The following is a 13,188-nucleotide window of genomic DNA, read 5'->3' as shown; positions in this document are numbered from 1 at the left end:
GGGAGAGCAAGCGCTTTGGAAGGGAAGGAACCGGAGGGCTCCGAGCGAGCCAGCAGGAGCCTCCCTGCAAAAAAGATGCCCGCTGTGCCGTCAAGGACACTTCCCGGAGGTTTCCCGACGGATGAGAATCTGACAGACACGGATCCTTGCCATAAATCATTGCTCAGTGGCAGCACCTCCCCCAGAAGACGTAGGAACCGAGATGCATTCCCTGTTCCGGGCAGCTTACGGGAATTTTGGCCGTAACGACAGCAGAGAGCTAGGCAGGATGCTGTAGCATCACAGCAAAGAGAACGCGCCCGTTTCGGACACGGCCACGCAGTGACAGCTCTGTACATACGTAGTAACTGAGGAGTAACGCCTTTGTAACCAAGACAACAGCATCCTTGTACACACATCAAGGTTTTTAGCAAAAACAAGTTTCAATTCTGAACCGGTGCTTCTGCCCCGCGACCCGTCTGTACCAATACACCCCCACTACGTCCACGGCAAGAAGTTGCAGTGCAGAACCAGTCCCAGCAGCCAGTAGGACAGGAAAAATCCAAGAATGCATTTGCTGAGGGGGGTGATTAATCTACAGTCCAGCAGCAGCCTCACAACGGGGTTTTCAGAAGTCCCTCGCCCACAGGAACCAGATTTCTCTAGAAGAGACTTCTCGGAGCGAGGTGCCGCGGTTTGATTATCAATCCCTTCGCTCCAGAGCAAAGGTTCGTATTCTTGAAGCAGGTGAGCAGTGAACCAGTACAGGACAGGAGAAGAGGAGCCAAGGAACCGGGTCAGCACCTGAAGGTGACAGGGAGAGCAAAAATCCCATAAATTGCAGGTTTCTATCTGCCTCAGATGGCTGATAAAGGGGACTGAAATACAGCCCCAATTCACGCTGCTGGGATTTATTGCATTGAAATGAAACACCTCTCAGCTCAACCTGGTTCATTTATTAAGACATTTGTGTAAGCAGTCAAGTGGTCTCCAGGTTTTGGACAAGCACAGTGCTAACTGTCACCATCTCGTTGCAATCCTCGCTGCAATCCTCGCTGCTCAGGAACTGGGCAGGGGCAGCAGCTTCAGGACAGACTTGAATCTCACTCTTCCATTATTTTTTCACCGGAACTCCCAACCTTTAGTGCCCCTGTGTCCTAAAAAGGCCTTTGAACACTTTCTAGGGATTGGCGACAGGCTCTGCATCCTCTCACTGCCATCCATTAAGCTCAGCCCAACATGATAACGACCTTGTCCTCCAAGAGCCAATTAGCAGGGCTTGGCAAGCCTGGCCTTAACTTTGGAAACTCTCTGGGGAAGTAGCTCCGAAAGAGGAAAGGCAAAGCTTTTGGTTTGCATTGCCCTGTGACTGTCACTGCCTCGGCCACCACGCTGCATTCCCCTTAAGAAAACACTTCCGTGTGTTGCTGTGAACGTCCTACCTGCACGTGCATGCAGAGGAATCCAAACACCAGCAGGACCGTGGCATGGACCACATACATGAAGACAGCGGGGCAGCAAAATCCAACTCTTGGCTTACCCTCTTCTTCACTCTTTCTTCTCTCTAGACCAAGAGTTAGGCAGTGCCGGGGATTCGCAATGATGTAGGTCCAGGTAGCCCACGAGCCCAGGAGCGTGACAGGCAAAGCAAGCAAGAAATTTGGTATCTGCCTGAGCTCAAAATACCTTAGAAAGCCCACATTCCAGTAAGCATCTTGAATATAGGAATAGACCACGGGGAATCGCTGGAAGCACCAAGGGGGTTTAACCCCGTTCGTGGCCGCCAGACGATAACCCTTGTCCAGAGCCAGCTGCAGCAGCGGCTTGGGGACAGTCTGCTCCAGGCCGGTGCCAGGACCACAGAACCTCACGTAGGCATAATACTGAAATAAAGCAAAAGGTAGAAAAATGACAGCACACATCAGAACCGCTGAAGATGCAACGCTAAGGAGTTCCTTCCAGAACGGAGGGAGCTTCCTTACCGATCCTGAACCCACCTGGAGCTGGAAGGCAAAGCATTTACCGCGGGAGTAGAGAAAGAAGCCAGCGTTAATAAGCCCGTTGGCACGCACCCCAGAAGCAAGGCAGAAGAGCAGTCCACTGAGCCAGCTCTGCCCCTTCTCCAGTTGCCACATGGCACTGAATGCCAGGAAGGCAAACATGCTCTCTGAGTAAGCAGCTGCCATAAATACATTGGCAGGGCTGACAGAAAAGAGAACGGCAGCAAGGAAAGCCACCCTACGACACTGCAGCACGACGCAGCCCAGCTTATACAGGACAGCGGCTGCCAGGATGGAAAAGAGAGAATTAAGAAGTACGGCTGAGAGCAGGAGGCGGCTCCTCAAACCCAGCAGCCGCTGCAAGGGCCACAGAGCACCCTCAGCTACGGCACGCACGCTCAGGGGGTACAGCGGGAAGAAGGCGCAGTTGTGCTCGTACAGGTAACCGCGCTCGGCGATGAAGAGGAAGTGCTCTGCATCCCAGTGCGAGAGGCCTCCCAGCAGCCGCTCCAACAGCAGGTCCCACAGGCCAGGCTCGGACAGGCGAGGGGGAGAGAAGGCGTCTGCAGCGTGATCTGGGATCAGGAGGTTAAACAGAGCCTGGAAAAAGAAGAGAGGATTGAAGTCCAGCAGAGATCCTCTCGTACCCTACCGAAAGCACCAAGCAGGAGGTGGACTCCTGGGTTTCAAAGCAGAAGACAAGAGCAGCACGGAAGCCAGGCTGAGGGGCTTTGCAGCACGGTCACCTGTAAGACTGTGAAAAGGTGCAAACACGATCTTTGGGGCATGTACATCTGAACTGAATAAAGCTCTGGAATATATCCAGCACGAATCCCCACAGAACTGGGCAGGGAAAGCTGCTCGGCCCCATGCTCAGGCACATCTAACTGCATACGCTCGCTCCAGGTACCTCTGCAGCACCGGTAAGCCTCCTGTTCTACTGAATTTGGCATTATTATCCCAGCTGATGTACAAGGGAGAGGAGACAGAACTAGAGAAAAAGGTTTTCCCAGAGCAAACTGACGCAGAAGACGGCAGCTGATTCCCAGGCCCCCCCTCTAGTCTCTAGATCACTCCATCGCCTCTGCAGCTTGACATGCACTGAGGGGTTCGCCTTCTGGAGATGAGCAAGCAGAACGCACACACCTCTGCCTCCAGGCGCTGACCGCATTTTAAAAGGGGAGAGAAAAACCCAGAGAGCTCATGAGATAGGAGGCATGCAACTTAATGCATTGTAATGTAATTCCAAATGAAAAAATGTTTTAACAAAACCCAAACCCCCAAAAACCCTCAGATGGTAAGTTTTGTAGCTTAACTACATGGAGACTGGGATGAGTCCTCTGCAATAAATTCAGCGTTGGCAGAGAAAAAAGGCCACACTGAACAAATTGGGACTAAAAGACATACAAAGCCGCCGTTTTACCACCAAGCACACATCTGGTCTAACCAGGCTTCTGGCATTTGTAACACGGAGTCTTTCATCCCAGCTGATGGTTCCACTCAGCCCTACCCAGTGGAGACTGGGGCTGCCACAACCTGCCAGCTGGCTGGCGGCCGGCTGCTGAAGAGCTTTCTCGGGCCGATTTTGTTTCAGGAGGGCCACGGCTACGGCTAGACTCTTTGCTGGCTGGCTGGGTACGCACAGGTAGGGTGGAGTGAGCAACCGAGCTCTCCCACGCTCAGAGAAGGATGTCTCTGGAAATGAGACTTGGGAGGAACGTGCAGGAGGAGATTGTTCTTCCTCTTCTAGGGGTAAACAGAGACTTCAGCCTCTTGTGCTGCCAAACCAGCCTCTTGCAACAGCGGTGTGAAAACATTGTAAAGTTACAAGGAAACGTACGTAATTTTACTTAGCAGCAACCTGCCTCCCTGGGTGCAGCTGGTTCTCCAAAGGAAAAGATGATTTCCCAATCAAGCAGAACCAGCTAGCTCACGGCGCGCAAGGCAGTACCGAAGAGAGAAGCCTCGGAGCAGCAAACAACAGATGTCGCAGTGTCTTTGGTTTAGGAACAGGAGACTTGCCTGCAGCAGAAGCGTCAGGGCTCTGCAGCACACCGCAAACCACACGACCTCTCGGAGGTGGGGGTCCTGCCTGCTCACCAGCTCCATTCTGAGCTCGAAAGTTGCCTCAGTAGGTCAGTGATGGCAGCGAAATTCTCCTTCCAGTTTCGCAAACCTGAATTGATAAACAGAGAGGACACAGAAAGGTATTTCTGGCTTCAGTCGTGTTTGTAAATGATGCGCCTTTGTTTACTATCAGGCACTTCAAAGGGCTGCACATCTCTATGAACGAGAAAGTCATTTATGAAAGAGATCATGGATCTGGGAGAAGATGCAGAAGACCTCTTTGATGTTGTTCCTATATAAAAAAAAATATTTCCCTGACTTCTTAACCTTGGCCAGGATGCAGAGGGAGAGAGGTTATAACATGTACTCTCAGCCCATTTCTTACCGGGCCAGTGTAAATACGAGGAGCAGACAGGCTCACCGGCCTCCTTAGCGGCTGCCTCAGCAGAAACACCAGCAGCTCAAGCCAGGACTCCGCCAAGCATCTCCGCACACATTCCAGTTCCAGTGCGCTGAATGGGATTTAAACTTTTTTTTTGTTTTTTTCTTTTGGGATGGAGACGGAATTAAAACATGGACTCTGAGTGTAACATCCGTGTATGCAGTTTGCAGACAGGGGCTCGCAGCGGCCGCGCACTGCCAGGCACGCTCTCTCCTCTGTCTTGCTCTCTGCCCAGCCTTTGCCACCGGGAAGCCAAGAACAGCTTTATTCGGGGCTGCCTCTGTGGCACCGACCCCATGAGCTCCGTCAGAGCAAGGCCAAGGTGCCTTCTCAGCTACGCAGGCTTCCCCCCACCCCTTCCATCCATCAGCAGCATCTCTGGGACGCGACGCTCACACCACTCCCCCCTCTCCACCTGCAATTTTCCAAGAGTTTGGCAGGGATCCTGGTCCCCAGAGTGAGGGCATCTGCCCATCAAGCAAATTGCGTATGCGAAGGTGGCTCTCATCCACCTCTTCCCTGCAAACCTCACCTGTAAGATTTAAACCGCCCTGTGGAGTCTCACTGCTTTCTTTTCTGTATATTCTGGATTGACGTTGTGGGACCAGCTACGAAAACTACTGGCCCAGAGCCACGAAAGGCAGGCGGTATCTATTATGCAGCTTTTTAAGATAACACATTTCTTCCGTTGGTTCCCCAGCCGCCAACTGCTTTTCAGTTTGAGAAACAGAAGACCCGCAGCTCTCGCCGGGTTCCAATGACACCACATCCTGCACTATTTCCCACCTGCCATCTTTCTGATCCAGCGCCTTGCAGCACATAAAGATCCCCAAACCGATCACTTAATGATCTAAAAACACTCCTATTTCTTCCTATTTTCCTATAGATTTTCCTATTACCACTTTACTGATGGAAAAAAAAAAAAACCTGGCAGGTTAAAAACCGCATCAGAGAGTTGAAAGCAAGTCATCAGCAAAGCAAAAAACAAGACCCAAATACGCTCATTTACAGTTCCAGTCCCTAACCGCAGGATTATGCTTCCTATTTAGCCACAGACAAAAGTTTTGGGTTTGCTCATATTCTCCTCTTGCTCCAGAGCATTCACAGCTACAAAGCAACTAGTGGGAAGCACATTCTCCTGAATCACGAAGCTGCAATGTTATTTTAAGAGAGGGGATACTTCAGCCCAGCTGTAAATTCTATTAAAGCACATTCACAGCTGCAAATCCTATTAAAGCACAGCGGCAAAAATTGTCTCAGCACTTTAAATATTTAAAAAAAAAAAAAAAAAAAAAAAGCAGAGAAATAGCTTCGTGTGAATGTGCCAAGAAGGCTCAAAGCAAACAGCTTTAAAAAGCCTGTTCCTGTCACGACGCAGCACACCTTGTAACGGAAAACAGTGAAGCCTACAAAAAAGCTGCAGCCCACAACCACCGTTCCGATAGAGAACGCGGCGTCAGAGCTGGAATGTCTCTACCCTGAAATGTGCTGCGTGCAAGAGCACCTGCACCAACGGAAAAAGGACATGAAAAGGCAGAAGCAGGTTAAAAATATTTCAGTAGAAAAAGATGCAAAGTCTTAATTAAAGGCGTCTTTCTCTCTGCGTTCTGCGCTTCTCTTTGCTCTCAGATACAAATTGCGTTTTGCTTGCTCTGGAAACCGTACTAAAAAAAGGACGTGAATAGGAACAAAATAGACGCTGGGTAAATTATCACATAAATGAAAATATGAATTCGGTCAAGGTCTGTAAAAATGCAGTGGAGAGCGATTACCACCCGGTGGCAGCAGGGACTCGCCACTGAGGCATCGCTTCCCTCTGCACGGCCGGCAATCAGCTCCTGGCTGGGGAACGGGATTCCCGTTGGGAAACCTACTCCAACCTGCATCCCGGAACACTGAGAGCAACGGTTTGGGCACCCCTTGGTGCTTCTCCAACTGGCCGTTAAGATTCAGGAGATTCTCTAGAAATATTTAAACACCTGTTCTAACCGGGAGACCAAAAAATAAGACTGAATTTGGTCAATCCCGTTGGCCTAGCGCTGGTTCTAAGGACCTGTTTGCTCCCGCGGCCGCTTCCACTCCCGGCCGGGTTGGTGCGGAGGCGGCAGCCCCAGCGTCCGGATGGAAACGGGAACGTTTCTACCCCTTTGCGCCTTTTGCAACAGCTCCCACGTGTGAACAAAACCTACGCCGGATCGAGACCCATCGGCTTGAGACGACGGACCCGCCGAGCAAAGGCGGGCGTTCGGATCAGGTCCGCGACGCGCCAAGCACGAGAACGCGCCGCGGTCGCTCCCCTGCGCGTTTTCAACCTCGGCCTCTGCTCTCGCACGCAGCGATGTCGGGAATCCCGCTCTGTGCGGCACATCCAGGCGCTGACCGACTTCTGGGGAGACGCCGGGCACTCGTGCTCCGTTTCTGCCGCTTGTTTCAGACGGGCAAAGCCGTTGCGGCCGGCACCCAGCGATTAAACGGGCAGGAACAAAGCGCAGGATTGTTTCCCCTCACTTTGGAGATGAGACGGGCTGGCGGTTCGCAGACTCCAGCAGCACAGAGCGGGTGATGGTTGAAGCGCTTAATGGGGATGTTGTCACGATTAGGGACAGTTATCGCTCGTGTTTATTAATGGATCGATACTCAAGGCCGCACGGGACCAGCCTGCGGTAGGAGCTCGCAAGGGCTCGGGGCTCCCAGCGGGCCCGGCCCGGCCCAGGCCTCGGCCCTGCCCCCGCCGCCCACCGCGCCTACGGATCCCGCTCCGGCTCTCTGCTCTCACCGGCGGGACCTTTCCGAGGGGCCGTTAGGGAAAACAACGCCAACCCCCCGGACGGCACCAGGCCCGGCCCGGCTTCACCGCAGGACGCGCTGCCCCCCCGCTGCCCCCCCCCCGGCGGTTTCGCCCTCCCCGGGTCTCGCTGCGCCCCCCGCCCCGTCCCTGCCCCGTCCCGTCCCCTCAGGGGCGGCTTTGGGGGGCGGGGCCCCCCGGGCACGAGGGGGAGGGGCAACCCCCCGCCCCTCCCCCCCCGCGGCGCGCGCGCGGCCCCGCCCCTCCCCCACCTGAGCGCCCGACGCGCCGCTCCCGCGCCGGCTCCATCCCGCCGTCACCGCCCCGCCCCTACGCGCGGTCACGCTTCCGGTTACGCCTCTTCCGGGGCTGCGCGCGCGCGCGCCGTCGAGCTGCGCGTCGCGTCACGCGGCGGCCGGGTTTGGGGGGGGCGGGGGAAGGGGAAAAGGGTCGGGCGGCGCCATCTTTGTTAAGGGCGGGCTGAGGCGGCGGCCGCTCGCGGCCCCTTCCCCCGGGCTGCCTCCCCGCTGAGGGGAACGGGCGGGTGGGGGGCGGCCGGGCCGGGGGCACCTCGCTCCACGCAGGACCCGGGGCGGCCCCCCAGCCCTCCCCGCTCTTGGCATGAGGTCAGGGGAGCGTCAGCCGGGCCTGGGGCCCGCTCCTCGGGTCAGCCACCGGGGTCCGGCCGCAACTCGGGGCGGGGAGCGGGGACTGGCCCGGCTCCGCCACAGCCCAGCGCCAGCCCGGGCCCGGAGCGAGGTGTTCCTCCTGGAGCGGCACCAACACAAACCTCAAAGGAAGCCGCACGGCGAGGGCACGGCTTCACCGTCTCTTGCCAAAACACATTAAGCAACATCACATAACAATAGCCTGGTAATAAGCGCGTTATTATATTAATTACTTACCATTACAAGAGGGTGGGCAGGTTTCCCTCAAGGATCTCGTCCACGCGATGACGGAGGCAGCAGATTCTGCTTTCGCCCTAGCCAAGCTCACGCTTTGCCTCAGCGCCAGCTACGGCCTCACACCTCATGTCTCGCTCCCGGCGCGCCGGCACGGCAGAGCGCGGCACATCTTTGGGCTTAAAACCGACGCGCCGCTACATCGGCCTGACCGTATCTACTGCAGGAACGAAAGGGAAATCATCGTTGCCAAGCCGGTGCTTTTAATCAGGGCTCTAACTTGGGAAGAAGTCAAGCTTCTCAAGTTTTCTCCCTTGCTGGTAAAACCAGGAAACGGCGGAGCGGTCAGGGTCAAAGAGACATTTTGAGGAATGCCTGCAGAAATGGAAAGCCTTGGGTACAAATTGGGTCAAAGCATCGAGGATTTGCATTCTGGGCAGCCAAGTTTGTGATCAGGTGTGGCTCTCGAAACAGTCCCTAATTACAAACCGCGAACACCACTTGTTCTCATTTTGCTAATTTCTCGTCTCTGCTGTTTTTCTTCTAACCAGTTTAGAATTGCGAGAGGTGCATGCGTCTGCGTGCGTGCAAGCGCTGGGTGGGGGTGGAATCACTCCCCTCGGGTCACTTGGTTGTATAAATCCTGGTAAAATGGGTAGTTGGTACCACTTGAGACTATTCTTTCCCTCCCAGATGTAGCATTCACTTATGATTAAATTCACCGTAACACGAACACCAAAGCTGTACAAAAGCTGCTCACCCTTACCTTCGTCAACCTTGCTGCTGACATCCTTTCTGTTTAGAAAAAGAAGTAAAATTTTTTTACAGTAATCAGACTAAAAGCTCCCGGAATACAGAACTAAAATTATCAGAGAAGTTGGTTTTAAAGCAACAACATTGTCACAGAACGGCAAAGTCCAGCAGAATTTTTATATTCTTAGCACACAATTTGGTTTCTATTCAGTATTTTTTAAAGCCAAGGAAGCCGAGCACCATTCCTGTCTCAAGAAAGAATCCATTTTAAGGAGTCTTATTCTGCCAGGCAAAGAGCTCCTGCAATTCCTGCTGATAAACAAGACTTTTCAGAAAAGAGTCAGTTTGATTCTGCACAATTACTCCCAGGAACCTGAAGTTTTAAGGAATGCAGTTCAGGGAGGGCTCTGAGAACTGAGAGCTTCCTAGGAGACAACTAACAGGATAAAACATGCTGATTTTTGGAGCAAAAGTGACTTCTACCTCTAAAAAAGCTTCTCCTTTTTCTTTAACTAGCTATTTGGCTTAAACAAGCTCGGTGCAGTTCTAGTCAGCCTGCTTCTGCTATCACCTGAGGATAAAGCTTCAGGCTAAATAAAATGCCCCCTTACTAACCCACGAAAACGTGCAGGTTTTCATACGAAGAGCCTGAACTTTGGCCGTCTGCTGAAGGGCATCAGAGCTCCGTCTGCTGGAAAACCCCGTCCTCTGAAGGAAGTCGGGAGTCCGCACCACGGCTCCAAGAAAATGCGAAAAATGCGAGGGGAATGACAAATTTTCCATTTTACAGAGCTGGAGGGAACTGCCTCCCTTCCAAGCAACGGCCTTTTTCACCCTGTGAACTACACATCTCCGCCATAGCTTCACCTCACACCGCAAAGCCGCTCCTAGGCGAGCCTAAGCAGCACCGAGCCAAACGGAGAAAGCAAAGCCAGACTGCACGGCGTTACGGTCTCCGAAGCGAGACGGGACTTTGTGGTCCCCAGACAACGCTGTAACCTTCGAGGTCTCTGTGCTGCACGGCAAGAAGGAGCTGACCTACAACCTGATGTCGACAAGACCTGGCAGTACTGAAGCTACCTCCGCATTCTGCTAATAAAAAAAACCCTTACAAACATCTTACCAAGATTTAATGTACATTTATTCTTAACACGTGGAACATATAGTATAAAGATTTCATACTGAATAAATGATATTCATTAAGCCAAAAAAGGAAAAAAGGGAGGAATTTACATCAAGTTTTTAGCTACATCGTCTGAAATACAAATATGCAGAATTCATCACTGAAAAATCTCAATTGTGTTTCTTCATCAGGAACTTCAACTGAACCTAGAACTTTTTCACACCTCGATTAGAAAGAAAACAAAAACAGGAAAAATAAACTATAAGTTGATTGGCTGCCGAGACAGCAATGACTTTATACACAGAGACCTGTACAGCATCCTCCAGGGAGGGATGTCTGGCAAGAGATTAAATAATTGTGTCTCGCTTTTGCAGGTCATCAACTCGTTAACTCGTCATACTATAAAGGGGTGGGGAGAGGGGGACAAAACTGCAAGGGATCTTAGGGTATGTGCAATGTACAACGTCATATATATATACACACGTGGCAGCGTTCAGGCTGCGGCTAAAGGTTAAAACCAGTTCTAAGAGGTGATCTCAGGGTTATTCATACAATCAAGGAGGAAGAGAGAAAGAGGTCAGGGTGTTGTAGGTTCACACATGATACTTTGGGGGAAAAGCCTTTTTTTTTCTCCTCAACATTAACTAAAAACATTTTTAAAAACTACAGCTCGCTGCTGATCCAGCTTTTTTTTTTTTCTTTTTCCATGTGAGACGTTATTACAGTATGTTTACAGTTTAAGGTGTACAGTACATGAAGTTCTACACGCTACTGCACAGGCCTCCCTCGGACAAGGTCTGTTCACAACTGGTAACTTCTTGGTTCCTGCAAGATTGTGAATGTACAACGATAAACCACACAGAGTTCAGCAGTCACTTTTGTCCTTCAGAGTTTACCATTAAAAACAGTTATGAAAGTGGTGCCTGTCAATGTGATAACACGGCAAGTCGTTTTCCCCAAACTCACTGTAAACGACAGTAACTTTGGTTAAAATAAAAAAAAAGTCTTCTATGTAGACAGAACTTTGTCTCCTTTAATAAGGGATTCAGGACAAATTCGAAGGGCAGGGGAAGGGGAGAGGGAACGGGGACATCTTTCCCCAAGGGAGAAGCAGGACAGCGCAGGGCAGACAGTGGATTCTGAGGTGGTTTTGCATAAATAAAGGGCAACAGTCAGTTTCTAAGTTCTCCACTCACGCACACGCACACAGGGTCTCGGATCCCACAGCTGTCATGACTGGCCAATTAAAAACAGTACATCACAAATAACTTGTGAAACCAAAGAGTTCATCAAAGGCGACACGGAGATGTCCAACAGCCGCGATTCGTATAACGTGAACTCCGAGTGGTTCTCGTCCACCTTGGCCAGGGCGAGCAGCGCCCGAGCGGCTCGGCGCATCATGTCCACGCTCGTCGACTCGAAGGGCGGGTTCTGCATGTGCATCAAGCTGGCCTGGCTCTGCTGGAACTGCGTGGCGGCCAGGCTGTCCTCCAAGAAGCCCAGCAAGTTGCCAATGCTGCCCTTCTGCACAGCAATCGCTCTTGCTGCCAGGCTGTCCCCCTGTGCCAAGTTGGCCAGTAGTACCACAGCCATCTCTCGACACACCGGGTTCTTTCTGTCACTAAGGAACCGCACCATGGTGCTGTACAGCTTCTCCAAGCGACTGAAGGGAGGAGTTGCAAGAATCAAATCCACATTGTTGTCCTGGATGCTGAGTTTGCTGAGTGTTTCCAAAACCAGTCTCTGAGGGGAGAGGACCGCGTTGGGTCCCAGTGTTGGAAAGGGATCCTGGGCCTCTGCTGATGGACATACTGCCCAGTGGAGGAGTCCATCCAGGATGGGCAAACAGATGCTTTCCGGGTAAGGGGAGAGGTCCAGCTGGCCAGAAATGTTGGCCAACGTGACCAGTGTATTTTCACGCAGCATCTCCAAGCAGTCCCACCACCACTCCACCTTGTTGCAGCTCACCCCTTGGTCCTGCTCCTCCTCTTTCTCATAGGTCAGGGGCGCCTGTTTGCGTTCTGGATGCTTGTGGTGTAAGAGAATCAGTTTCCCTAGAATCAGCAGCAGCCCGGGGTGTTTAGACATTTCAAAGTCATTGCCCGGCACGAACGATAAACTCCTGATGATGTTCGAGACACAAATGCAACGCTTCGCCAGAGAGTCCTGCCAGTCTAGGAGGGTGCAGAGGGGCGTCTCGTCTTTACTGTGAGGTTCGTCCTCCAGAATTTTTATATTTCTGTGGCTCTGAGCTGGACTAATGCCAAAGGGAAACTTGCTGCTTTCCTTTGCTGTTTCCAAAGCTTTGACCTCTTCCTCCTCCCCTGCCAGGGCGCCCGGACGTGCCGAAAGCATGTCGTCCATGGTGGCAGTTATCCTCTTCTCCGAGGAGCTGTCGGATGGAGGAGTCTCTCCTTCCCTAGTGCTCAGATTGCTCTCAGCTGCTGAACGTTTCCTCAAGATAGAGTTGCAGGAAGCTCGTTTATGAGTCAAAGGTAGCTCCGTCTTGCTCTCAAAGTGGGTCTGAATGTGCTCGGTGGTATCTCCGCCGCCAATCCGCCAGTGCAGCAGTCCGCTCTCAAACTCCTGCACTCGCCCCAACTTGTCTGAATAATCTACCACAAACGGGTCGTTCTTCTGCACGACCTTGACTGGAAGCTTGTCAAATTTACTAACTAGCTTTTCCTCGCTGCTCTCTAGAGGTGCTTTGTCCTTGCTTGAAAACGCAGCCTCCTCCTCTTCCTCATCCTCCTCTTCCTCCTCACAGTTCAGGCTCCGTGGTTCATCCTCCTCCTCCCCTTCTTCATGAGAGGAGGAAGCTGAAGATTTGCAAAACCTTTCGGGATCTAATAGTGTTCTTTGCCCTGGGTCTCCCACCTCGTATTCCTTCAGGATTCCAAAGATCTCGATCAGGCAGCGCCGGAAATACTCCACCAAGAGTTCCAGCAAGCCTGGCAGCTATGAGGGAGGAGAGAAACAGGAGGGGAAGGAAGGAAGGGAACAGTGATCAGAAAACAACTTAGGTCAACATGAGCAACTGGGAAAGCAGGGCATAAATGGCTAAGAATTTATGCAGTGCTGTTAATTAATGGGTTCTCTTCATGCCGGCAATAAACTGTTTCCAAAAGAGAGCTCTC

General features: G+C 52.1%; 2 protein-coding genes across 8 annotated transcripts in view; both read right to left on the bottom strand.

Annotated features, from left to right (window-relative positions):
• Positions 1 to 368: 368 nt before the first annotated feature.
• PIGV (phosphatidylinositol glycan anchor biosynthesis class V) lies at positions 369 to 8,568 on the bottom strand. Of its 4 annotated transcripts, none has more exons than XM_075774068.1 (4): positions 8,179 to 8,568; positions 4,002 to 4,155; positions 1,422 to 2,579; positions 369 to 783 (listed from the first exon to the last, which is right to left on the bottom strand). In XM_075774068.1, exons 2-4 carry the CDS (start codon positions 4,086 to 4,088, stop codon positions 478 to 480), a joined length of 1,551 nt encoding a protein of 516 aa, XP_075630183.1. In that variant the 5' UTR covers positions 4,089 to 4,155; positions 8,179 to 8,568; the 3' UTR covers positions 369 to 477. The 4 variants fall into 4 exon arrangements, with proteins under 4 accessions (XP_075630183.1, XP_075630182.1, XP_075630186.1 ...); XM_075774067.1 differs by lacking the exon at positions 8,179 to 8,568 and adding an exon at positions 7,546 to 7,625; XM_075774071.1 differs by lacking the exon at positions 8,179 to 8,568 and adding an exon at positions 7,265 to 7,337.
• Positions 8,569 to 10,047: 1,479 nt separating this feature from the next.
• The window catches only part of ARID1A (AT-rich interaction domain 1A), a 62,039-nt gene continuing 58,898 nt past the window's right edge, over positions 10,048 to 13,188 (bottom strand). For all 4 annotated transcript variants that reach the window (XM_075774066.1, XM_075774065.1, XM_075774063.1 and 1 more), the window contains one exon: positions 10,048 to 13,009. In XM_075774066.1, coding sequence (XP_075630181.1) covers positions 11,282 to 13,009 — 1,728 coding nt within the window. In that variant the 3' untranslated portion in view covers positions 10,048 to 11,281. The remainder of the gene's footprint in view (positions 13,010 to 13,188) is intronic.

The sequence above is a fragment of the Balearica regulorum genome, chromosome 22 (genome assembly GCF_011004875.1).
Source record: "Balearica regulorum gibbericeps isolate bBalReg1 chromosome 22, bBalReg1.pri, whole genome shotgun sequence".
NCBI classification, from domain to species: Eukaryota; Metazoa; Chordata; class Aves; order Gruiformes; family Gruidae; genus Balearica; species Balearica regulorum.
This window is presented reverse-complemented; position numbering and strand designations above follow the sequence as displayed.

Coding starts and splice junctions, on each gene's coding strand:
- PIGV (XM_075774068.1), bottom strand. CDS start 4,088: ATGGAGCTGGTGAGCAGGCAGGACCCCCACCTCCGAGAGGTCGTGTGG. Junction 2,580..4,001: donor CCCTGACGCTTCTGCTGCAG/GCAAGTCTCCTG, acceptor TTCTTTTTCCAG/GCTCTGTTTAACCTCCTGAT. Junction 784..1,421: donor TCCTCTGCATGCACGTGCAG/GTAGGACGTTCA, acceptor TGTCACCTTCAG/GTGCTGACCCGGTTCCTTGG.